This window comes from Myxine glutinosa, chromosome 3 (genome assembly GCF_964187855.1).
Source record: "Myxine glutinosa chromosome 3, kmMyxGlut1.1, whole genome shotgun sequence".
NCBI classification, from domain to species: Eukaryota; Metazoa; Chordata; class Myxini; order Myxiniformes; family Myxinidae; genus Myxine; species Myxine glutinosa.
In genome coordinates, this window is record NC_136263.1 from 33,157,471 (window position 1) to 33,183,387 (window position 25,917).

Genomic DNA, 25,917 nt, shown 5'->3' on the forward strand with positions numbered 1-25,917 from the left:
GGGCCTTTCCGCGTGCTGGAGACCGGGGCGAAGCACTTCACCCTGGACATCGGCGGTACTCCTGACCGCGTTTCGGTAGACCGCCTCAAGCCGGCCCACCTCGATGTGGACCATCCACCGCCAGTGGCCCGACCCCCACGTCGGGGCCGCCCTCCTGCGGGCAGACCCCCGGCACCGCCCAGCCCCGCCGCCACGGCGCCCCCCGGTCCTGCACCCATCCCAGGGGCAGCCAGGGGCATCCCACCTGGTATCCCTGCACCCCGGACGCCGCCGATCGCCAGGGGGCGCTTCGGCCGGGTCATTCGACTGCCCCACAAACTGGCCCTCCAGGTGCGCGGGAATTCTGGGGGGGCGCGTGTGGCGGACACAAAAGCCCACTGGCGTGGTGACATCATTCCACGCACCAAGTGGGCGGTGGCCACGCCCGAGGGGTAGGCGTGGCCTCATGATATACACCGGGCGACCAGCCCGGAGGAGTTCAGTGTTACAGTGTAGTCTTACAATAAAGACGTTTATATGTTACCGCTTGTCCGCTTCCTCCTTGCTCACAAGCAGCGCGCGTAACGCCGCGCTTTAATGTTAAGGTAATACCTAGTAAGTTGTTCATTGTATCACATGGTGTAATTGTGGTGCTTTCGAAGGAGATTGGAGAGTTCAGAGGAGTTTTAGAGAGAGATGGGAAGAAATTTAGTTTTAGAAGCATTGAACTTAACCTGGTTACATTTGTCTCACTGGGAAATCTTGCCCAAATCCGAATTTAAAGTGTCAGATGTGATCAAACAAGATGTAGATCGAGTTATAGAAGATGGAGCAGAAGGGAAAACCATGGAGGAATGTAATGTCGAGTCATCAGCATACGAGTGCAAAATGAATGATAAATATGGACTGCCCTTCACGATCTCCGGACTTGCATCTCATTGAATGTACCTGTGACGCCGTAGGGAGTGGTGCTTGTGGTTACCAAGGTAGCTCCACAGTACCTTGTTTGGAATTTACAGATCAATGTGCTGTTGTTTGTTCATCTTCAAGTACAATACGAACAAGCTTTTACGGCCGAACCGTAGCACTTCGATACCCTACATTTTGGGTGTGGGTGCTTCAGAATCTGGGCAAGGTTTTAAGATACCACACCTTGACCTTGAAGGTGGTTTTGAGGCCACCGAAAGCCGCTATAAAGTGTATATCGAGATGTGGGCTCAGGCAGTGCCGCTGCCGGCTTACAGGGAAAGGTAACCACCATGAGGCCAATAACCCCATTGCTTTTCAATGTCCAACATGTCCCAAAACTACCACCAGGAAAAGCTCACCCAGCTGGGTACCCCTCCCCAACTCCCACAGTAATGTAATGTTAACTCCCCTATCAAAATCATCATGGTGTAAGTGAATCATTTTAACTGATTATAGACATCAAGATCACCACTGCTTAGTTCTGGTACAAAAATCGACAACATGGAAGGCTTACTCCACTGAGATCGTCCTTTCCCAACATCCCTGCAAAATGAACGCCGAAGATGGGTGTGGCAGAACAGAAAGGGTAAAGCACAGCTTGCTGAAAATCTCAATTCCGACCCGACATCCAATCGTGGTCTTGATTATATCTGAAACGTCAATCTCCTCATGATTATAACCCTCACCACTGTACAAGCTGGGCACTGTTTCTTAGCGATGTGGATCAAGACTTGTACACAAGGTCTGCAATGACTGAGGGTCTACCTGATCTGACAGTAATAAGCGTTGGGCGATCGGTTGCGTACATGTGGTGTACGTACATGCGTGTCTGCGTTTTAAAAATTCATTTTCTCTGCAACCGTTGGACCGATTGACACTAAATTGACACCACATGGAGAATTTTTTTTTATTAGTCGCAACTATGACGTCATAGATCACGTGGTATGGACGCCATCTTGTAAAAACGTTACACCTCTATGTCTCTGAAACTGCTCAATGGAAAAAAAGAAAACAAGGCTCATTGGCAAGAACTCCCCATGGGGAATAAGATATGTTAATGATGATGCCACCAGTGCCTTTATTATGTCATAATTCAAGAAGTACAACACTTGATCTGATTAGTATGAATTTTTTTTTCTCTACAACTGTTAGATGGATATGAAGGAAGGAGAGGAAGGAGAGGGAGAGTCCCCTTCCCACGCCTCCTCCCCCCAAGCCCTCTCCCTCCCACACCTCTCCTGCTCTTAAATGTTGTGTGCTCTCAAGTGTTTGTGTGCTTCCCCTTCTCTTGTCTTCCGCTCCCTCTTTTTATATATTTTGTTTGTCTGGTTGATTTGTTTGTGAAGTAAATGTCAGCTCTTTCACGAGCCTCGATTCAGTATACAAAAAAAAAGAAGAAAAAAAAGGGAGGATTGGGGGGAATGGAAGGGGGAGGGGAGAGGGAAGGGCAAGATATACTACATATACATCTTTGGGGGGCTGGGGGTCTTTGACAGGCCCCTCTGTTTTGGGGGAGGAGGGAAGTGCAGGAAGAAAAAAATTCCTGTGGAAAGAGTGCTTCATAACGTCAGTCAGTGTTGCACAGGTAAAAAGAGAAATTGTAATACCCGCTGCCGCCATCACCATACGGTACACATTTCCATCGAGAATTTACACCCCTCTTCTGGACCTCACACCCCCGCATTAGGCGGTAGCCACACAGCCTATGTTACCCCCCCCCCCCCCCCCCCAGACAAAGTTGTATTTGTATTTGTACCCCAAGTAAAGTATATAAGCATTTATAGCTGGAGTACCCGGCATTGCTCAAGCGAAAAAGAAACTAACATATTTGAAATGAAAGCAAATGTAATGGAAAAGTAATTACATCCAAATCAGAATCCATCACAAATGTCAAATCATCATTTTACCTTTTCATTGAATATCTGCTGGTGAATGTGCTGTTCATCACGTTTGAGTTAAGTTTGATGACGTTGAAGAAGAAGAAGAAGAAGCCTTCCCACCAACTTCGACTGCTTCCAGTATTGTCTTATTATTTGTGTTTTTTTTTTTTGTTTTGTATACAAGATCGAGGCTCGTGAAAGAGCTAACATTAATCACACAAAAAGACAAACCGACACACAAAACACAAAAAACAAGGGGAGCGGCAGATAAGATGGGGAGAGGGGGAAGGACACAAAAGAGAGGGGGAAGAGGGGGAAGGACACAAACACAACATTTGAGAGCAGGGACATCGGGAGGACTTGGGGGGAGGTGGGAGAGGAATAAAACATATGAACACTGCAAGGACTCTGGGGTGAATTACCGGGGGTAGAAAAGATCAAGGTTTTCGATGGGGGAAGATAAGAGATGGTGGTGAACAGCTGTTTTAAAGACCTGGAGGGAGGAGTGGGATTGAAGGGAGTGGGGGAGTTTGTTCCAAAGGCGGGAGAAAAGGGGAATGAAAGAGTGAAGGTGAGCAGAGAGTCTTGATTTTGGCAATTTCACCATAAGAGGGTTGCAGGCAGATCTTGTGCGACCTGAAAGAATATTGGGGGGACAGAGCACAGAGAGAGCTGGGGGAGCAAGGCCGGAGAGGAGTCGGTAGAAGACAGAAAGACCACCAACCTGCCTGCGGTGAGTGAGTGAAAGGCCCTTGGTGTTGACTACATCGCAGGAGATTCCAATGATTCTGAAAGCTTTGGCCTCAACAGCGTGAAGCCGAGCAAGGTGTGAGGCAGGAGCACCAGCCCAGAGGGGGGAACAGTATTCCATTGAGCTGCGGATGAAAGCCTTGTATGTGGTGAGGAGCTCAGGTGTGCCAAGGAAGGACTTCGCACGACGGAGGATGCCCAGTCGGCGACTGGCTTTGGAGGCCAGCTTGGAAATGTGGTTTTCCCAAGAAAGATCATGGCAGATAGTGAGACCCAAAAGCTTGAGCGACAGAACTTCTTGGAGAGGATTATTGAGAAAGTAGATGGGAGGGTTGTCCAGTCGGTCCTTTCGGAGAGACATTGTAAGAGTGTGAGATTTGTCAGGATTGAAAGACATGTTCCATTTGTTTGACCAGTCTGTGATTTTGTCCAGGTCTGCAGAGAGTGAGGAGGCTGCAGACTGCCGATCTGAGGGATGAGGAATGGAGCGACAGAGAGTAGAGTCGTCAGCAAAGAGATAGAGAGGATTTTCAAGAGAGTCAGAGAGATCATTGATGAAGACCAGAAAAAGCACAGGGCCCAGAACACTACCTTGGGGAACTCCAGCCTGAACAGGAAGAGGAGATGAGAGAAACCCATTCAGGGCCACACGTTGACTACGACCAGAGAGGAAGTCCGCCAGCCATGCGTGGAGATTTCCATGGATACCAAAGGAGGAGAGTTTGGTGAGCAGAGCAGGGTGCCAGACCGTATTGAAGGCACGTGAAATGTCAAGGGAGACCGCTCTAATTTCCTGTTTGGTGTTGAGGACCTCCATCCATTGTTGAGAAAGCAGAAGCAGCATGTCCAGAGTAGAGTGACCAGGTCTGAAACCAAATTGATGATCAGAGATCAAGCCATTTGAGAAGAGGAAAGATTTAATATCTGAAGCAATGATGGATTCCATGACTTTGCTGATAATTGGGAGAAGGCTGATTGGTCTGTAGTTGCTGGGATCTGTTTTTGCACCTTTTTTGTGCAAACCGGTGATGTTGGCTGATTTCCAAGCAGATGGCAGATGACCTTGAGCAAAAGAGAGGGTGAAGAGAACAGAAAGAGGGAGTGAAAGAGCAGAAGAACATGATTTTAGGACCCGTGGGCTGATGCCGTCAGGACCAGTTGCAGAATCAGAGTCGAGGGTTGACAGAAACCTTTCCACCTTGTCAGGAGGAAAGGACACAGAGTCCAGGAGCAGCTGGGTACGACTGGGTGCGGTGGGTACAGAGAGGGATGGGTTTGGGACACAAGATTTAGAGGCAAACACAGAGTTGAGGCATTCAGCTTTTTCACGTGCGGAGTCAGCCGTTAAGCCGTTTGTGGTGAGGGAGGGGATGGAGGGGGAACAAACACCAGAAACAGATTTGACCAGACGCCACCAGGATTTGGAAGAGGGAGACAGATAAGAGAGTTCGGTCTTGAGAATGGTGAGAAATTGTTTCCTGGCTCTCCTGAGGGTGGACACACACTTGTTTCAGGCTTTGTGAAAGGAAATGAGATTTCCTTCCGTTGGATTTGCTTTCCAGGAGACGAAAGCAAGTTCTTTCAGGGCAACAGCCTCACCACAAGATTCCGTGTACCATGCACGGGAGGAAGGGTATGACAACTGAAGACGAGATGGTATAAATCTGTGCATGAGAGAGAGCAATTTATTTTGAAAGAATTCCCAGGATGAGTTGATGTCAGAGGCGGTAGAGATGGGAGACCAGTCCAGATGATTGAAGGCTGCTTGAAGACTGTGCCAGTTGGCCTGAGTGAAATGCCAGACTCGTCGACGCTGAGGAGGCTCTCTGAGAATGGTCAGAGAGATGTCCACTTTGACAAGCACATGATCAGATGAGCCGATTGGAGCAGAAGAAGAGCAGCAGACATTTTCAGGGAAGTTTGTCATAACCAAATCCAGAAGAGAAGATGCTCCGTTGACTGAGATCCGGGTCGGGAAATTGACAGATTGTGTCAGTCCCAGTGAGTCGCAGAAGTCCTTTGCTGAAGAGCCATGGCTGGTGAGAGAGGGACCCACACCCAGCCAACTGGCATGGTGACAATTGAAATCACCACATATGAGGAAGAGAGAGTTGGGATGGGTAGATAGAAGTTGGTCCATATTATCAGACAGTGAGATGTAGATGGAGTCATCGCTGTTTGGTGGACGGTACAACACACATATGAACAAAAGGTGGGAGCGAAGGGGAAGCCGTAGCCAAAGGTATTCCTGGGGGTGAGGTGGAGAGAGGGCAGTGGAGGGCGAGTGAGGAAGAGAGTTTTTTATAAAGATAGCAGCCCCACCTCCAGGACGAGGCTCAGGTCTATCATACCGGAGGAGGGAGTAACCTGGGAGAGATACCAAGGCATCAGAGACATCATGAAGGAGGAAAGTTTCTGTTAAGCAGATCACATCTGGTTCGTCAGAAGCAACCTGTATGGAGAGGTCAGTCAAGTTTGAGCGAAGGCCCCGGATGTTTGAGGTCCATACCGTTAATGAAGAGGAAGGGGGAGCATCGGGTCAACAACAGGGGGGGGGGGGAGGGGTAGGGTAAGATGTGGAAGAGGAGGAAGAGGTAGGGAGAGCTGTTGAAGGTGTGTCAGAGATTTCAGAGATTTCAGAATAGCTTGGAGAAAGGGAAGAATGGGGCGGACAAAAGGTTTGATGGAGATTGGGTGAGGCACAGTGAGGTGTTATTTGAGGAGGGAGAAGAGCGAGGCAGAAGGTTTGGGGAGATGAAGGTGAAAGTTGGAAGGGGGAAGAAGCAGGGAGGATGCTTTGAGGAGGAGGGGAGGAGCGAGGGAGAGTCTCGGAGGGGAGGGGTGTGGGGGGAGTTTAGGAGGGAGGGGAGGGAAGGGGCAAGGGGGGAGATTTGAAAGGGATGGGTGATGGGGAGGATTTGGAGGGGAGGGGTGAGATTGGATTTTGAAAAGTGTACGATTCATGGGAAACGAACATTTTTTGCAAAATGAGTTTGAGACCTTCGAGTCAAAAATACGTTTGAGGACACTGGGGGAGGGGTGGAGTTCTGGATAGTTTAGGGAATGTAGAAAGGAGGAACTGTAAGAGATGGTATTATATATATTTTTTGGAATGAATAGATTTGGTGAGCAAGACGAAAGCATCCTTTTGTAGGAAAAGAAGAAAAGGGTGTTATAATATATGAGAGAAAATAGTTGTTCAGGGGAGAGATTATACATTTCTAAACCGCGTGATCGCGAACGAAGAACGAACGAACAAAAAGAACAACAAATAAACGAATAAGACCTGGGAAGGAAATATTTTTTTTGGGGGGGGGGGGGGTTTTGTGAGTACAGACATTAAACAAGGAGGTACGGGGTGAACGACTGGTACGAAACAGAGAACGAAAAATAATTTCAGCGCATTCGACGAATCGCTGAGAGAAAAACGAAACCACAAGGTCGGAGACGGTACGGTAGTCTAAGCCTACGAGTACTAGGCCGCAGAATACTCGATACCATTAACCGACGATTGTGTATACATGTACTAAAAATTAGCACCGAAAATTTTCCAAAAGATACGCTATAGGTACACACACCGAAAGATATACAGTCTCGACAAAAACACGATTGTGATAGATCACTTAGCTTCGAGAGCGTGAGCGCATGGAGCAGCTTCGAAAAGACGTGACCTCCAAGGATTACCCGTGACCTCCAAGTGTTCAAATGTGTGGTAATTGTTTTGTATTTATTTATGTGAATGTGTACTTGTATATAACTGTCATTAATCAAAAAGGCTTACGCACTATAGAGCGATTAAAAAACAAACAAAAAAAACAAAACTTATTTTTCACTTTTTTTTTAACCTAAAACACTCCCAGGCACTCACTGATGAACCTCTGAAAGTTTGACGAAGATCCGTTCAGCCAACTCTGAGAAAAAAGTCAACAGACCAAAGGCCCTCTTATATAGTAGATGATGTCATCAGTGCCTTCATTGAATGAATGAATGAATGATCGTTTTAAGGCCATTTTCCCCGCTAGAGCGGGGGCTAGCCTTGCGGGCCCCATGACAATCATGGTTCCCTGTTTGAGGCAATGTGTTTATGGCCGGATGCCCTTCCTGACGCCAACCCTTGGTCACGCTCTTACGATGCGCAGGGATACGGTGTACCTATTCTAAATTGGGGTACACACCGTGATCATTCATCCCAGCAAGCTGGTACTCAATTTGCTGACCTCGGAAGGATGACAGGCTGAGTCAACCCCCCTGGCGTTAATTCAGCGATCAACCGGGATTCAAACCCAGGATCCTAGGATCCCAAGCCGGCACCCTAACCACTAAGCCAACACCAGGCTCGTGCCTTCATTATGAGGTCATAATTCAACAGGGACAACGCTTAGTCCGATCAGTTTGAAATTTCTTGAGCGTGATCTATGCAACAATTATATTAATATATATGAATGAATATCATTATACGCAACAATTATATTAGAGAATATAAATTTATGATATCACTCACGTGGTCTGGCAGCCATATTGGATGAAAAAACCCCCCCCAAAAACCAGAAGAGTTGGCTCGCACCAAGTTGACTGCGCAAGGTAAGTATTCTATGAATACCATCTAGTTGCATGTGCAATAGGAAATTCCCAAGGGTGAATGCTGTAACTCCTTTGTAAGGCATACCTCAGAAAGGTCTTTCAGGACCTTATATTTGCTGACTCAATTTCCCAATCAATCCATATTCTTTTGTGAAGAGCATCCAATTGATACAAGAAAATGTCGACGAAAATGGAATAATCTATTTAATTTATTCGTGATTCCGCTGAGTTCACACTGCACCATGAAATATACGTACTTAATCACAGGAATAATAAAGCATGGTCCTGGCATGAACTTCGAGCTTGAATGTACCATGGGATCCAAATGACATAATAAGCATTGATAGAGGAAGTACAATTTATGGAATGGTAAAAACATTTACAGAAAATAAAGTTTCAAAATGAAGAATCAACATGTTTCATTGCAACAATATTTCAGACTCGGTATCAGTGAGCAGACTCGGCGGTGTAATTGTTAGTGTGTCCGCTCCAAGTCTTCGCGGTTGGAGGTTTGAATCCTGGCAGAGTCATACCAAAGACTTGAAAAATGGTTCGTGCTGCTTCCTTGCTTCACGCTCAGCATTTAAAAGGATAGAGCACAGACAAATAACCATATGTTGGCAATCATAGCGCAGGCTTTGATGGGCCCAATGGCCTACTCCTGCATTGAAGTTCCTTTTGATGCAGGAGTAGGTTTACACTGAGGAAAGGGTTTCAAACTCCTGCTTCTACCCAGAGAGATTATGACCAGGCTATAACATTCAGGCCTGATGGAATAATAATAACAATATGTTTCAAGTGTTTATCAGACGAACAATTCAAATATGGAATTGGAAAATAAAACTGCTCTACAGAAAGAAAATTCATACAAGTGACCTACAGTAGACAGCATGCCCTAAACATAAGCATGTCTGTTTTGGGTTGGATTGATAGAGTAACTGATTTGCCTGCAGAGATGAACATCACTTTGCCACGTTTGAACTCGAGCGGCGGTCGTCCCTCAGCGATGCCGACTGCCACACCTCGTATGGTAATAACAATGCTGGCAGAGTTGACAGCTGCAATTGTGTAGGCCAATGTCCCTGCAGGAATCTGCAAAGCAGAGTAATGTTGGTTAAAAAAAAAAAAACCAACAATATACGAGTAGACAAAACTCTCGATGGTATACAGTAGATCAATCATAATGCCCTGGATTACCACTGGAGAATGATTTTATATAAAGTATGGGTCACAACAGAGGAGAGAGAGGAGGAAGGAACTGGTTGAGAGACTTGGTTGGAGCTTGGGAAGACAGAAAGACAGAGGACAGTGGGGAATGAAAGAGGAAAAGTGTTTTTTGTTCATGTGGTTCATCTGGAGTAGAGATTCTTAACCACTGGTCCATGGATGGTCCGTGGAGTAAAACCACCTTTAGATAATGGAACAAGATCCAGATAATCCAGATCCAGATCCAGATCCAGATAATGGAACAAATATATATAATGGAACAAGTGTATATATGTATCATCTACTCCAGGGACGGATCCAGGATTTTTTTGAAAGGGGGATTCCAGAAATGAAGGGAACAGGGTACATTCTGTGCTCCTAGATGCTGCGAGAGCGAAGCCATGAAGGCGTGCGGGTCCGGCTAACACCACTTACTCAATGCTTTTGTAATTTACTCTGACAGATAACCTGTTTATTGTAGCAATTAAAATATTTCGCCAGCAGAGGCATAAAAATATATGGAATGGGTATTGGAAAGAATTCATTTTGTATCACCACAAAATGTTTAAAGAGAAAATGAAGGGGAAAAAAAAACTCATCCATCTTTGTTTACTCGTTACATGTTTGGGTTTTTCATTTTGCTTAATGTGTTCAACTGGTTTCGGCTTCATTCTTCGCTCTGTACTCCTGTATCCAAAAACCATTCAATCAAACACTGCAAACATCACACTCTTTATATACCATTGTACATCTGTTAATACACTCATGTCAGAAAAAACAAACTATAATTTATAATGCAATTGTTGAAGGATTGTTCCAACGTTCATTCCAAGTGCCGTTTTGGCACGAGGGATGTGCGGAACACCTGATTGCAAGTTTTCACGTAATGCAGGGATCCATGCTTATCGTCCTGTTCAGCGTCCAAGACTTGCACCGCGACACATCCAAACCAAACACACAGTGGCAATAGGCAAGTTGTGTGTTCAGTGACAAACCCAGGTTTTTCCGTGAAAGGCCTTGCAGCCGTGCATGGGTCTACAGATGACGAAACGAGTGATATACCGCAGTCTTTGTCCAGGAAGCCACAAATTCTGGACATGGAAGTGTCGTGATGTGGGGTGGTATGGCTGGAACATTTCGCACCAACTGGATCTGTATCCATAGCAATCTGACACAAGATCAACACATTATTGAGATCTCAGGAGTATGTGGTGCCTCCCCTTCACCAACATGATTGATCCAGGAATAATATTTATTGATGATAATGCTTCTGCTTACAGGACCATTCAAATAAGGAACGTTTTTGCTAATGCCCGACGTTAATGTCATGACACTCCGGCCTGCTATCTCGCCAGATTTAAATGGAATTGAACATCTCATACATCATTGATCGTCACGTTCAAACGTTGCCAAAGGGCCACAGACCCACGATGGGCTGGAACAGGAGCTGATTCTGGCGTGGAATGCCATTCCCCAAGCTCAGATTCGAGTGCTTATACGGTCAATGCGACAACGATGCAATGCAGTGGTTGTTGCCACAGGTGGACATAACCGGAATTGAGAGTGGTACTTCCCCATTTGATCCCTATGTGAAAACATTCTCCATAAGGCAGCATTATATGTTAGGTCACAAGGAAATGCACATGGACAGCAGAGGTTATTCAGCATTCTGTTCTCTCGCCATCTACATCCCATGATGTTACAAAACTAAATCACATCAGCAACTAGAGCGGCACTCGGTAGAGAGCATACCTTCGCCAGGTGGAAGAGTTTACGTTTTGTATCCCACTAATAGGCCAGCCATGGACCGGACCTGCATCAAAATCTAATCGCTTGTTCTTGTCACCTAACCCACCCATCCATCAAGTTTTGTCATAATCCATCCACAACCTTTTGAAACAAAGTGCTATATATCATTTTTATGCCTCCGCCGACAAAGTCGCCGGGGGAATTTTGTTTTCGGGTTGTCCGTCCGTCCGTCTGTACGGGCTAAACCTCGTTTTTCTCAGCAACCATATGTCCGATTGAGACAAAACTTTCAGGGTAGGAGTGACACCCATGCAGAATAGATGTCATATGTCACATTTTTATGATAATTGTGACGTCATAGGTCACGTGGTATGGCAGCCATCTTGGATTACAAGCAAATAATTAAATAATTATTTGTCTGAAACCGCTGAATGGAAAATTTTGAAACTTGGCACATCGTCAAGTACTCCCAATGGGGAACAAAAGCATGATAATGATGACATCATAGGTGAAGTGGACATCTCTTTTCAAATGCTTCTCCAAATAATTTTCAAAAAAATGAACTAAAAAATAATGCTGAAGAACATTTATAACAAAAAACTCCTACAGTATTCCAAACCTCTTCCCAACTTCATTCACCCATTTATAACTGACCTCGAGACAGATAACAGTGAAGTCTGGCACTGGTGGATCATAAATTTTGGCAAATGGGTCATCAGGGTCAAACCGACTGCAAAACACTTTACTCTCCGGTGGAGCAGGAGTGTAGTTCAGCATCGTGCATAACGTCGGTACATCGATGAACTTGGACGTGAGGCCAGCACGCACTGTGTTGTCAGAACAGGCCATGCATTCAATGCAATCTGTGGTTCACAAGGTGGAATATTCAAATAATGTAAGGAACAAAAGCAATGCAGGACACACGGAGCAATGCAAAACATTAGCTGTTATACTGCAGTCTGCAAGTCAGTCAGCCCATTCCTTGGGAATCGCTGAAAAACAGCATCGACTTATAGAAGGAACTTTAGTAGTTTATAAATGGGCTAGAAAGATGAAATTTTGCAGACTGGTGTAACTCAAAGCCACGATTCCAAAAAACAACCTGGAATGGCACTCTATAGACAGCACATCTCCACAAGGTTGAACAGTTTACGTGTTGTATACTACTTATGGTCCGGATCTGGATTCCGACCTGAACCAAAATCTAATCGGCTTGTGTTCGTCACATAACCAACTCATCCACTAAGTTTTGTCATAATCCGTCCACAACTTTTTAAAATATCATGCTCTATATCGGTTTTGACACCAGCTATGAATGCTGAAGAATCACTTAAAATTCTTGTATCCGGATCAGGTTCCGTACCCTCACCAAAATCGAATGAATTTGTCCTTGTCACACACCTAACCTGTCCACCAAGTTTCACCCAAATCCATCCATAACCTTTTTGCGATATCATGCTATATATTGTTTTTGGCCCCATTGCTCAACGGTGAAGAATCACTCAAAACGTTCTCGGATCCGGATCTTCACTAAAATCTGATCAATTTGTCTGTCACACACACAACCAGTCTGCCAACTTTCTCATCTGAATATGTCCATAACTTTTTGAGATATCGTGCTCACAGACAGATAGACAGACAGGGGTGAAAACAGGACCCCCGTCCACCTTCAGTATTGGAACAGCGAGGTGAAATTGTTATTATTGCTAGATACTGAAGAAATTTGGAAGGGAGATCAAAAGATGAGGCAAGACTACAGAAGGCCATTTTTTAATTGGTATTTCTGTGCATACATCTTTTACCACTGTAGAATAATAGCACTCACTTTTTATGTTCAGTCCACTCCATTTATTCGTATTTGGGCATCATACTCGGATTTGGACTCACGGAAATAAACCAAAACAACACACAACAACAACATGCATTTTAAAGGCCATTTTCCCTGCTAGAGCGGGGGTTAGCCTTGCGGTCCCCATGACAATCTTCTCCATTTTGCCCTATTTTCTACATCTCTCCTTGTTAACCCCCTTGCCCGCATTTATTATTCCACCACCTTCAGCCAAGTCTTTCTTGGTCTTCCCCATCCTCTACTTCCTTCTACATTCATTTCCATCACTCTTCTCAACCAGTCACTTTCATCCTTCCTCAACACACCACCAAACCATCTCAACCTGTTCCTCTTCACAGCATCAATCACAGGCTCTATTCCCATCATCTTTCGCAATTCATCATTTGTCTTCCTCTCTCTCAACGATACTCCGCACATCCGTCGAACCATTCGCATTTCCACCCTTTCCAACCTTCGTTGCTGCTCTACGTTCATTACCCATGTCTCGCTCCCATAAATCATAACACTTCTCACACATGCAGCATACACCTTTCCCTTCAGCTTCAACGACACTCCCCTCATCATCAGCATGCCACTCAATTCCCGAAACTTCTTCCATGCACATCTCACTCAAGCAACCGTTGCTGAGTCTGATCCACCTTCTCCATTCAGCATGTCTCCGAGGTAGCAAAATGTTTTCACACCTTCCAGCTTCACGCGGTCTCCAAGATCCAACTCAACATTTCCTCCATCTGCAGCTCCCTCTGTGCACACCTTACATTTGAGTGTAGCTGCCACACTGGTGAATGACCCTCTCAGACCACTACATTTTTGATGAACCCACTCAGCGCACATTGTACACTGAATTGAGTTCACTCCGACACCCTTCCTACACACAGCACAGGGCCACTTTCCAGTTCTTTCCCCCTCACCACATGCTTTACCACTTGCCATCACCTTCGTCTTTCCGATATTCACCTTCAGACCTTTTGTCTCCATACATTCCTTCCACGTGTTCATCTTTTCCTTCAGTCCATCCATACTTTCCGCAATCAACACCAGATCATCTGCATACAACAACTCCCACGGTAAACCCTCCTTTACGTTCTGAGCCAGCACCTCCATGACAGCTACAAATAGTAGTGGACTTAGTACCGACCCCTGATGCACTCCCACCTTCACCTCAAACTCACCACTGTTCCCGTCCTTCGTCCTTACAGCTGTGCGCGCTCTTTTGTACATTGCCATCACTACTCTGATCAACCATTCCTCCACTCCTAACTTCCTCAATGCCCATGTCAATACTTTGCGTGGAACCCGATCGAATGCTTTCTCCAGATCAACAAACCCAAGAAACAACTTCTTCCTCTTCTCCATGTACTTCTCCTGCAACTGCCTCACAATGAAAAGCGCATCTGTCGTTCCTCTTCCTGGCATGAATCCAAACTGCATTTCGTCGATCTTCACTTTCTTCCTTATCCTCCTCTCCAACACCCTTTCCAATACCTTCATTCCATGCTCCAATAACTTTATCGCTCGGTATGAGCCACACTCCAGAGGGTCAGCTTTCCCCTTGTATAGAGGGACGAAGGTACTCAGTTCCCAATCCACTGGAATGCGGCCTTCTTTCACCACCAGATTACAGATCTCTGTCATTCTCTTCACACCCCAACTTCCTGCTGCCTTCAACATATCTCCCACAACTCCCGTCGGCCCTCCCGCCGGCCCTCCCGCTTTTCGCCCCTTCATTGCTTTTATCGCTTCCTCAACTTCCTTCTCAGTTATCTTCTCTGCCGGTCCTAAAACTGGGTTACTCTCTTTGTTGCCATCCCATTCATTCTCTGTATTCAACAGCATTTCCATATATCTTTTCCATCTTCCTTTAATTCCATCTGGGTCGACAACGATTTGTCCCACTTCATCCTTCAAGCAACTCACCCCCATCACATCACACCTCTCTTTCGCTATCTGCTTTGCAATCCTGAATACTGCTTTCTGACCCTCTTCCGAATCCAAGCGTTCTCCGAACATTTTCCTACATGCCTCCTGCGCCTTTGCTACCTCTTTCTTTGCAGCCTTCCTGGCTGCCTTATAACTTTCATGCTCTGCTGTTTCTGCTCCCGTACCCTTTGCCTTCTACCACTTCTTGAACTTCTTCCTCTTCTCGTCAATCCTCTTTCCAACTTCATCATCCCACGACCATGTTTCCGAGTGCCTCGGTGGTCCTTTTGTCCATCCACATACCTCACCAACGGCTCCCAACAGACTGTCCCAAACAGTCTACATTCCGGGGCACACCGGGGCACACCCTACATTCCATGTCCCAAACCTCAGAAACCGATCTCCACTTCGGGCTGTACCCTGCCCACATGTAGTTGTAATTGTCATGGTTCTCTTTTTGAGGCAATGTTTTTATGGCCGGATGCCCTTCCTGACGCCAACCCTCTTAGTCGCCTCTTACGACACGCAGGGATACGGCGTACCTATTCTTATCCAGGGTACACACTGGGAAACGTTTAAAACATGGAAATTCTGGGGGGTGGGGGGGGGGGGGGGGCGCATCAGCATCACGGCTGCAGTTTAAACATATTTAAATAAATAAATAAACATGAAAAACAATCTGGGAAAAGTCTCTAAGTGAGAACGTGGATTTGAGAAAGCAGGAGCAGAGGTGAAAGAAAAACGAGATATAGGAGGCGGGGCACAAGTCGAGACGAGGAGGCCGCACGAGACACCAGGCCGCACGAGGCGCACGAGGCGCGAACAAAGAAACGACTAATTACACACAAATTTGCAACAACTACAAAACCAAAACCAAATAGAAACACACAATAACACATACACAACAAAATACGCAGCGGAAATTTGACAAAGAAACGAACGGGAAAACACTCAAACTTTGATGCCGTGGAGAGATCGAAGCAAGCCCCGTCGCTCGAGGGACCGGAAATAAATCAAAACATTACTGAGTTATCATGTTGACAAACAGGTGGACTCAACTGACCAAGACAAGACCAAGACTCAAAAGTTTGCGACTACAAAGTTGATTTGTCTCTGTAAGGCCCCAAGCTGAGGCCTAAAATAGTGCCAAAAAATGAGTTTCGTTCCGAACTCGTGGGACTACGATTTCTATGCATTGTTTTATTGTATACAACATGCCTGACCTTGTGTTAAAAGTTTAACTCTGAAATCCTGCCAGTTTCCGTGAACGACCACGTCAAACTGGGTCATGTAGAGAAAAAAGGAGGATTTTTAGCTCCGGTGCCGACTTTGCGGCATGGTATCTCCGTCAGTACATATAATTCAGCCTAGGAATTTATGCTAGGCACAGACCTCCCATGGTTCTGTGGCCCTGTCAGTTTTGAAGGCTCTTACTTACACACGCATCATACAGCGGAAATGTAAAAAAATGTACTTTTGTCGTCCGTACCTACTGTAGAATTCAATGAATTTCTCCGAAATTAATCCAAAATATTTTCGAAACCATCAGAGATATCCTCTCGAAAATGGGTAAGCTTGGCATATGGAAGGGATACTGCTTATTGACGACGTTTCTTGGTTGTCTGGAAAACAACGGATGAAGGGGGCGACACTAAAAATGCCTCCAGATGCATATGGGGACCACATGATGACCAGGGATAGCATAGTGAATGTAGAGTAGGGAAGCTTGGTATTATGGTCGGCGGTATGAATCCGATGAATACATGATAATCCATTGATACAATAAGTATCAATCCATAGATAATAATAAGGCACACATCTGAAGTAAATCGCATGATAGTTTATTCACCGTCGTGTCAATACACAAAGATACAGGCTTCGATGTATGCGAAAATTCTGAATGTCCACGGGCTCAAGTAGCATTCTTTACGTCAAAACATTACAAAGTGAATGGAAAATGCCATAAACTTAGAACATAAACTTAGAACTTAGATATTACATGACAAATTTGGTCAGTGCGCTTTCCCGTCTCATTCGATCCATTGGCAAAACATTCCACCCCCATTCCACTCCAACAGTTATTTATCAAGATATTCATCGTTGTCGATGTCCACACCTCCATCCCCTTGTAAGCACTGTTGTGTGATGGTCTCAGTGGAGTTCATGCAATTCTTACAACAACATAAATCGGTGCAACACAAACCCGACATACGACAGGAGCATTGCACACCTTCGCAACGAGTTTTCAGACATTTGCAGCTTATTATTTCTAGAATACTCTCTGGAGCTGGGGGCTTCGTCATCCATTTGATGGAGAGTTCATCGTTTAATAATGTCCATCCGTGACCATCAGGGGACGGGGGATTGATCATTTGTTGCAGTGAGCGCCGAAAAACCGCAGCTTGGTACGAGGCCCGCCTAGTGTACTGAATTAAAGCATCCTTTGTTGGAGGCAGGCTTTGTTCACATGGGGAGGACGAGACAAGACAGAAGACTTTGTATCTCGCATCATTGACTTCGGTGGATGTAGTCTGCCTATACAAATGACAGACGAATGTTTCTAGCCGGACAATCAACGATTCTGGCGGGATGAATTCTTGCCCAAGTTCAATGAAAGCATTGGTAAACTCCTCCGACGCTGTCTTTATGGAAAATGCTTTACGTTTTCCCTTCCCGTAGAAGGCACTCGCTGAGTCGCAGCCAGTGAAGGTATGAAGGCCGATCAAAGCAGCGGACACTTCAGGCCCTAAGGCCGATACTACATTCGTCAAATTTATGATACGCGCCTTGTTCTTCACTCCGGTGGCAAAGTACATACATGTATTAAGAGAAATATCATGGCTCACAGACAAGGCTATGACTGCCACATCAGTATCGGGACTGTGGATGACTACGCAGCTGTGCGTATTACTTGCATGTTTGCAATGAAGTAAGATACGTGTCTCCCTCTTCATGGTCACATTTTAGTTCGTCTATCACCTGGACCGACAGAACTGCATCATGGACATCCAATCGATGACACTCATTTCCATGAGCGATGTAGATACTGATGTCGTTTCTGACTGCGCCGAAATCAGCACCCTGCCATTCAGTGACCAGAAACTCAACTAGAGCTTCCTTGTTTTTTCCTGTTTGCAAGGAACTTTTTACACTGTGTTGGAGTTTTCTGGTGTTTGTTGTGAATGCAGAACGTCTGTTTCCCACCATCGCCACGACGCGTCCTCTCAGCATTTTTCACGCTGATAGCTGGGTATGTGTCGGTGACAAAGTCCACCCGATTGCATTTCAGCTTCTTCATCAGCTAGATGAGTCGAGACAGTACAGCATTGGCGAGTTCGCCAAAACTCGAAACTGAATGTCGCATGCTATGCAGAAGGCCCATACCATCGATGATTAGGGCACCATCATCAGGCACTGTTGAAACCAAGTAGTCCTTCGAGCTTTGAATTGCATCAAGTAAGGCGGACTTCGTTGTCTTTGCCATGAAGCCATCAGCTGTCGCAAGTGGCAGCGAGACAAGAGACGGTGAATAGCACAGAATGTCACGCAGATCGATGTTCCTGTTCTGTGCAATAATAAGCAGTCTAGAAAATAACTGCTTGTCATTGCGTCAGACTGATGTTGCTGGCCTGTGTGTACTGAACCTGAACACTGAAGCGATCCCTCACTCTCCAAACTCTGCTGCAGTTGCCTCTTCAGACATTTTTGGGAACTCAGTTCTATCAGTCTCTTGTTGATGAAGCGTTGATAACATGTAGGGTGAAATCCTGCCTCTGCAGGAATGTTGGTGAACTCGACGTTGACCAGATGCTGGTGTCTGTTGGCAAGATTGTGACACTCACCATCCAATTGCAGCCACGTCTGCAGGCATTCACGATATTTACTCCATCTAAGAGGCATAAACGGCGAAGTTATGTCATTCACGACGTGTTCAAAGTGCATGAAGCACTTTAAACGCGATTTTCCCGAGGCCATGACTAAACATTCAGCGCGACATGGGCGCCGCCATTTTGTATGTCATGTGACCCAAGCAAGTGTTCTGATAGGCCTAGATTCAAAATTAGTGCCTTCGATGCAAGACAAAGTAGTGCGACATATACGCGTGGAAAACTTGCAAACTGGCAGGATCTGTTAGTTAAACCTTTTGTATGTGCTACAACTCGGCACGTACTCAGATTACCAGTGCTTATTTTTAGTCTTTCTGACCTCGGAACGGGATTGAACGATACACGGTGTCAGCTTGAGGACTATGTGGGGATATTCGGATTGGAAAATTTTCTTAGGTAGCATTTTAGTGCCCAGGATGAGGTTAGTTGGTTTTAGCCCTATCACTCAATGGTGAAGAATCACTTAAAATTTTAAATAATTCTCATATCCGAATCCATATTCAGATCTTCACCAAAATCGAATTGATTCGTCCTTGTCACACACACAACCTTCCAACAAATTTCGTCCGAATCCGTCCACAACTTTTTAAGATATCCTTCTATTTATCGTTTTTGGCCCGATCTCCCAATGGTGAAGAATTACTTTTAAAATTATACTAGCCGAATCCGGATCTTCACCAAAATCTAATCATTTCGTCCTTGTCACATACGCCACCTCTCCGCCAAATTTCGTCCGAATCTGTCCACAACGTTTTGAGATATTTTGTTCACAAACAAACAAACAAACAGACAGACAGGGGTGAAACACAACCTCCATCCACCTTTGGTAATTAATGAGTCAGCTGAGTGTTAATAATCACTAAATTATGTCATGGTAATTCTCCTGAGACTAGCTCCATTTTCAGAACCTTAAAGTGCAAATCATAAATACTGATACGTTCAGTTGGATTTTAATCCATATAATCCGAGACATCAGTCCAGTATCTTTAGTACTTGGTCACAGCTGTATCCCAAAGTTAAAGCCAGCTACCAAGAAGAGAGAGAAAGTGTAGGATCTCACCTCCATAAAGGTACGCGTGTGGCTCATTAGCTCCGAGGAACATGGCATCTCCAGGCTGTAGTTGCAGGACATTGAGGAAGTAGATGACAAAACAACCAACATCACCAGGAAATTGCTTATGCAGTTTGAGGAGCAGGTGTCCGTTGCTTCGAGAAACATCTCCGCCAGAAGCCACTGATGTATTAAACAAAACAAAACAAAACACAAAAAGCTCTCACTTTGAATTAAACAAGTTATAATAAAAACTAGTATAAAGCCCATCAAAAATGACGGGTTGGAAGTCGATTTGACGGTGCAGGCGCATGAGCGTGCCAAAGTCTGAAGCCTGGGCCGAGTGTCACGTGTGCTTATGTCTTCTTTATTTATTAGATATCTTGCAGACGTAAATGAACACACGGTTTACTCTGCGCACGTTGCACGTCACATTCAGCGAATGTCACCTCCCTGTGCTGTGTATTTAATGTGACTTTTAAAAAACCGCTTCTGTACACCGACCTTGTGGCTCGGTTTGCAAGCCACCGTCTACAATTCCAATGTAGGAAACATAATTACTCTTCTTTTGGGTCTTCGGAGTCCTCATGGTCTTTTGGGTCCTCTGGTTCATTTGGGACTTTTGGGTGTTCAAGCTCTTTTGCATCCTTGGGATCTTTTGTGTCTTTTGTGTCCTCTGGGTCTTTTGGGTCATTTTAGTCTTTGGGGTCCTCTGGATCTTTGGGGTCCTCTGGATCTTTGGGGTCCTCTGGATCTTTGGGGTCCTCTGGATCTTTGGGGTCCTTTGGTCTTTTTGGTCATCTGGGTCTTTGGAGTATTTTGGGTCTTTGAGGTAATTTTGGTGTTTGGGGTCCACTGGGTCCTCAGGGTCTTTAAAGGTCTTATTGGCGTTTTGGATTGTTTGATTCTGTGGGGTCGTTAAGGGACTTCGGGGTATTTTGGGTTTTCAGGGACTTTTTAGTCTTTGGGGTCTTTTGGGTCTTTTCGATTTTTTCAGTCTTTGGGGTGTTTTGAGTCTTTAAGGGTATTTGGGATATTTGAGGTCTCTGGGGTCTTTGATGTATTTTGAGTCTTTGGGGTATTTTGGGTCTTTAAGGGTCTTGGGGTCTTTTCAGTCTTTTGGGTCTTCAGGTTCTTTTGGGTTTTTTAAGTCTTTTCGTTGTCTTGGGTCAAAAAATAATCTTCTGCAACTTAAAAATTTTAAATTTCCCATCTTCAACTAAATCCCCCAAAAAATCTTCCTTTAGTTGTTTTTGTTAGTTGTCATTAATTTTGTTGATGCAGGATACTATAGATAGCAGGATATCAAAAAAGTTATGGATGGATTTGGACGAAACTTGTTGGACAGGTTGTGTGTGTGACAAGGAAGAATCGATTCAATTTTGGTGAAGATCTGTATCCAGCTAGTCGAATTTTTAAAGTGATTCTTCACCATTGAGTGATATGGCCAGCCAGGTGGAGGTATGTTCTCTACTGAACTCGTTATTAATTTTGTAATAATCATATTTTGTTGTATTAATCATACAAATATCGTTATTAATTTTTATATACAGTACTTGGTAGTAGGAAGATGCAAGACCTCCATGACTGTTTTCTTTCCCCTGCATATGTTGTAATGAAAAGGCACCTTTCTTTGATAATAGAGATGGCATCGAAGCAATCTACATGAAAGTTATTTTGAAGTGATCACATTCAACTTCTATAAAGTGTAAAGAAACATGCCCTGAAGACTACGTAATTACAGTCAATGTATTTGAACTCGTGTTATAAACCTACATTAACAATTTCTTTGATAAAACCATCAATAAAGGAACTTTAATGACCAAGAATACAACTCCAGCTTTGTAAGTCATGTTTTAATGGAATCAATCAGTTGCTTTATTGATGGTGTTGAAGTCAAAACCTCATTTATCGGAGTAATTCTCTTAGCACAACATTTCTAGTAAATACGTGAGTGTTGTTCGAAAGCTTTCCTCGATTCTCATATATAGAAATTAGCAGCTTTAAGTGTCTTTCATCTTTAGTTCTGCTGAGACCTACGTAAAGTTGTCCGTGACCAACCACAGGCTCTGGCAAGAAAATACCAACCCTGATTGCCCCTGGGATTTGTTTATGGTCATCACGAAAGCAGGTATGAGAGGCAACTGCCTCCTCTTCATAACGAAAGGTGGGTTAGTTTCACTGGGAGCAAGATCAATCCTCGGTATGAACACATTCTCTCCCTTGTTGCTACCACTGAGTATTTCTGCATGGAGAAAATGTAAGAGTAGTTGTCTTACAATTAACCAGGTGCCATTAAGCAAACCGTTTCTTGGATTTAGGTTGCGTATGAGCATCACTAAAGAGCCCACCTTGAGCTGTAGTACATGAGGTGGCATCCCAGATGGAGTTTGCTGATTTAGGAACTTGACTGGGAAGTTGATTCCTGCTTGCTCGTCATCAGATATAATGGAATCAGCGCTCTTGTGCACAGTGTTGACTCTGCAGGTATTAGTGCTAGAATGTAACTGTTTAGCTTCAGTGCATCTCTGTTTTTCGGGGTTAAGATGATCTTGCTTGAAATATCAGTAACCGATTCATGAGTGCTTAGATCTACAGCTTCCCCATATATTGCGCCGACAATGTCTCGTTCCACAACCATTGCTGCTGGTATCCCTACTACGTCTGCCTGTAGTCCAGCATCGTTGCTTATTGTACTGTTTCCAATCTGTAGTAACCAGTTATTGAACCTTTCCTGACCAGCTGTCCTCATGTTGATAGTCAGGGGTAGTATTTGCACATGCCTCGACAATGGCGAGCTCTTGATGCACGCTTCAATTAGGTCAGTAGTGTTACCTCTTGGGATGATGTTTGCTGTTTGATGGAAATCACCTCCCAGAAGCAGAAGTTTTCCACCAAACGGTTCAGCATTTTGCATGATATCCTTGAGAAGCATGTCAATTATGTGCAGTGCATTAGTAGATACCATTGATGCTTCATCAATGATCATGAGAGCGGCTCCTCTTATATGCTGCAAGTCCTCTGACGGAACTCTCATAGATGATGTTGAGGTTTATAGAATAGCTATAGGGAGCCTGAATCCACAGTGAGCTGTTCTTCCTCCTTTTAGCAAATCAGCTGCAATTCCTGTTGTGGCGAAGGGAAGGATAGTCTGGCCACTTCCTCTCAAAAAGCTCATCAACGTATTGTATAAATACGTCTTCCCAGATCCTCCTGGTCCGTCTAACTCTAAGAAGAAGAATCTGTGCTCCGCATCTTCATCAACTATCGCATAGATGATTCGATTAAACATTTCTCTGTGTAGGATTCAAGCTGCTAATCCGCTCTTCAGCTTCAGCTGCTTCTTCTTGCATGGCGTTTATTTGGTGCTCATAGCTCACTAATGGACGTGGATCTGGTAACCCTAACTCTGAACATCTGAGCCCATGTAGTCGCAGCGTTGCCTCAATTTCCTGCAGAGCTCGCTTTACTGACACTTCACGTGTGTGGTTTTTAATGAAGTCCTCTGTGAAATTATCTTGAAACTGCTGGTATAGTGCTACAGGATCTCTCGGTCTGTCGATTGCACATATCAATGCAAATGTTTGTCTCATCTGAGATAGCATTTGAATGGTAGCAGCTTCTTCCATTCTTCATCATTACTCAGCAAGTTTCTGCGATCAGCTGCTTCACGAAATGTTTCACAGACTGCTCCATCTACAGTCACGTGAAAAAGTAAGTACACCCCATGTAAAGTTTTGACTTTTCAACACATTTCAACATACAGCTATTTGATCTTCATTTCAACAATATTGATAGATAAAGGTGATATAATATAACAAATATCATGAAACATTTACATTTTGTAGTCCATTGTATAATTTAAATAAACATAAATGCAAATTTCACATGTGGAAAAAGTAAGTACACCCTTGGCTCTAATAGGTGGTATTGCCCCCTTTGGCAGAAACAACCTCAAGTAGGCATTTCTTATAAGTCTACCAGTCTCTGACATCGACTGGGAGAAATTTTTGCCCACTCCTCCATGCAGAATTCTTTCAGCTGTGTGATGTTTGAGGGGTTTCTTGCATTCACAGCTCGTTTCAAATCCGCCAACAACATCTCGATGGGATTTAGATCCAGGCTTTGACTTGCCCATTCCAGAACCCTCCATTTCGTTCCTTTCAGCCATTCCTTGGTGGATCTACTGGTATGTTTAGGGTCATTGTCATGTTGCAAGGTCCACCTTCAGTTGAGCTTCAACTTTCCGACAGATTGCCTCACAATATCCGCAAGCACCCTCTGGTATAATGAAGAATTCATTGTGGATTCTATGATGGTGAGCTGCCCAAGCCCTGATGCAGCAAAGCTGCCCCAAACCATAATATTTCCACCACCATGCTTTACAGTTGGTATCAGGTTCTTGTGGTCAAATGCTGTCTTTGGTTTTTGCCAAACATGTCTTCTGGTACTGTGGCCAAATAGCTCTACCTTTGACTCATCTGTCCAGAGCACATTGTTCCAGAAGTGCTGGTCTTTGCCTGGGTGTTCATTGGCAAACTTTACTCTTGCCCTGATGTTCTTTCTGGACAGCAAAGGTTTCCTCCTGGCACACCTCCCATGTAGATCAAATTTGTGCAGCCTCTTTCTAATGGTAGACTCGTGCACTTTGACATCAACGGTGGCAAGAGCTACCTGTAGGTCCCGTGATGACATTCTGGTGTTCTTAGATACTTCTTTCAGCATCTTGCGGTCTGCTCTCGGGCTGAACTTGCTGGGGCGGCCTGGCCTGAACAAGTTGGCAGTTGTTTGGAATCTTCTCCACTTGTAGATGATCTTCTGGACAGTCGAATGATTGATTTCAAATTGTTTGGAGATCTTTTTAAATCCATTCCCAGACTCGTAGGCATCTATAACCTTCTTTCTGAAGGCCTCAGAGAGCTCTTTTGATCTAGGCATGGTGACGCGGCGCACTTCAACAACAAAGAGCAAATCAAACTAAACGTCTGAAGTTTAAATAAGACAGGTTCCTCCAATATCCTCTCTAACGATGTTCTAATCATTTGCACCTGAGCTGGTGCACCTGATTCTAATTTTAGGTATTTGAAGTAGTGATAAATGTAGGGGTGTACTTACTTTTACCACATGCGAAATTTGCATTTATATTCATTTAAATTACACAATGGACTTCAAAATGTAAATGTTTCATGATATTTGTTATATTATATCACCTTTATCTGTCAATATTGTTGAAATGAAGATCAAATAGCTGTATGTTGAAATATGTTGAAAAAGTCAAAACTTTACATGGGGTGTACTTACTTTTTCACGTGACTGTACCGTTTGTACATCTTCAAAGCTCTCAGCACCTCGAACGTGCAGCAGCAGAAGTCTCAAATAGAACCTATCTGTGTCTCTAGGACTGACGGGGTACATCATAACTCCTATTTTATCTGCTCCCCATCTCAGTGGCTTCCACTGACTGGTTATTCTATCAAATACATAGTTGTAATTAGGAGCTCGGTTTAGAGTAAATCCCTAGCTTGCTCATCTTGCTGATTCAGCAGGAAACATTCAGTGAGGTGAGTGTTTCTGATTGCAGCTCCAGCCTTGCTTCCTGCTTATTACCTTCCTGGAAGTAGACTAACTGTTCCCTTTCCAGATGCACAGCTAATCGAATTACAGCATGCGATTTATCATGCATCTTGTTCTCCATCAACCTCGGCATAGCTCCGGTGGACTCATACCTCGCATTCAAATATTGAGCTACCTCATCGTGAACAATATCTCCATTGGTTGTAGTTTCTCTTTCCTCCACCTCCACGCAATCATAACCTTTGTATACACACTTAAAAATGTATTTCACTGAGATAATGGAGGTGCTGATCTCAACATTGATGTGGCAGTTCAACTTATAGAGCAGTTGTTTGTTGTAGGGAACCACGTTCCTGTTGTCCACAGTGATGTCTCGTACTGTAGAAGTTCTGCCTCTTCGTCTTCTATAGAGGGGATAACAATCAACATCAGCAACTGTTTCTTCCTAAAACTCTTTCGGGTATTTCTTTAAACACTTTCCATTTTCCATGCAAGTGGCATTTGGATTGTGTCTCCCACATG

The 25,917-nt window shown here is 44.5% G+C and overlaps 1 protein-coding gene across 5 annotated transcripts in view; it reads right to left on the minus strand.

Annotated features, from left to right (window-relative positions):
- Positions 1 to 8,350: 8,350 nt before the first annotated feature.
- The window catches only part of MPI (mannose phosphate isomerase), a 33,789-nt gene continuing 16,222 nt past the window's right edge, over positions 8,351 to 25,917 (minus strand). For all 5 annotated transcript variants that reach the window (XM_068098207.2, XM_068098206.2, XM_078773806.1 and 2 more), the window contains 3 exons: positions 19,831 to 20,004; positions 11,769 to 11,977; positions 8,351 to 9,251 (listed from right to left, as the gene is read on the minus strand). In XM_068098207.2, the coding sequence (XP_067954308.2) occupies positions 9,036 to 9,251; positions 11,769 to 11,977; positions 19,831 to 20,004 (599 nt within the window). In that variant the 3' untranslated portion in view covers positions 8,351 to 9,035. The remainder of the gene's footprint in view (positions 9,252 to 11,768; positions 11,978 to 19,830; positions 20,005 to 25,917) is intronic.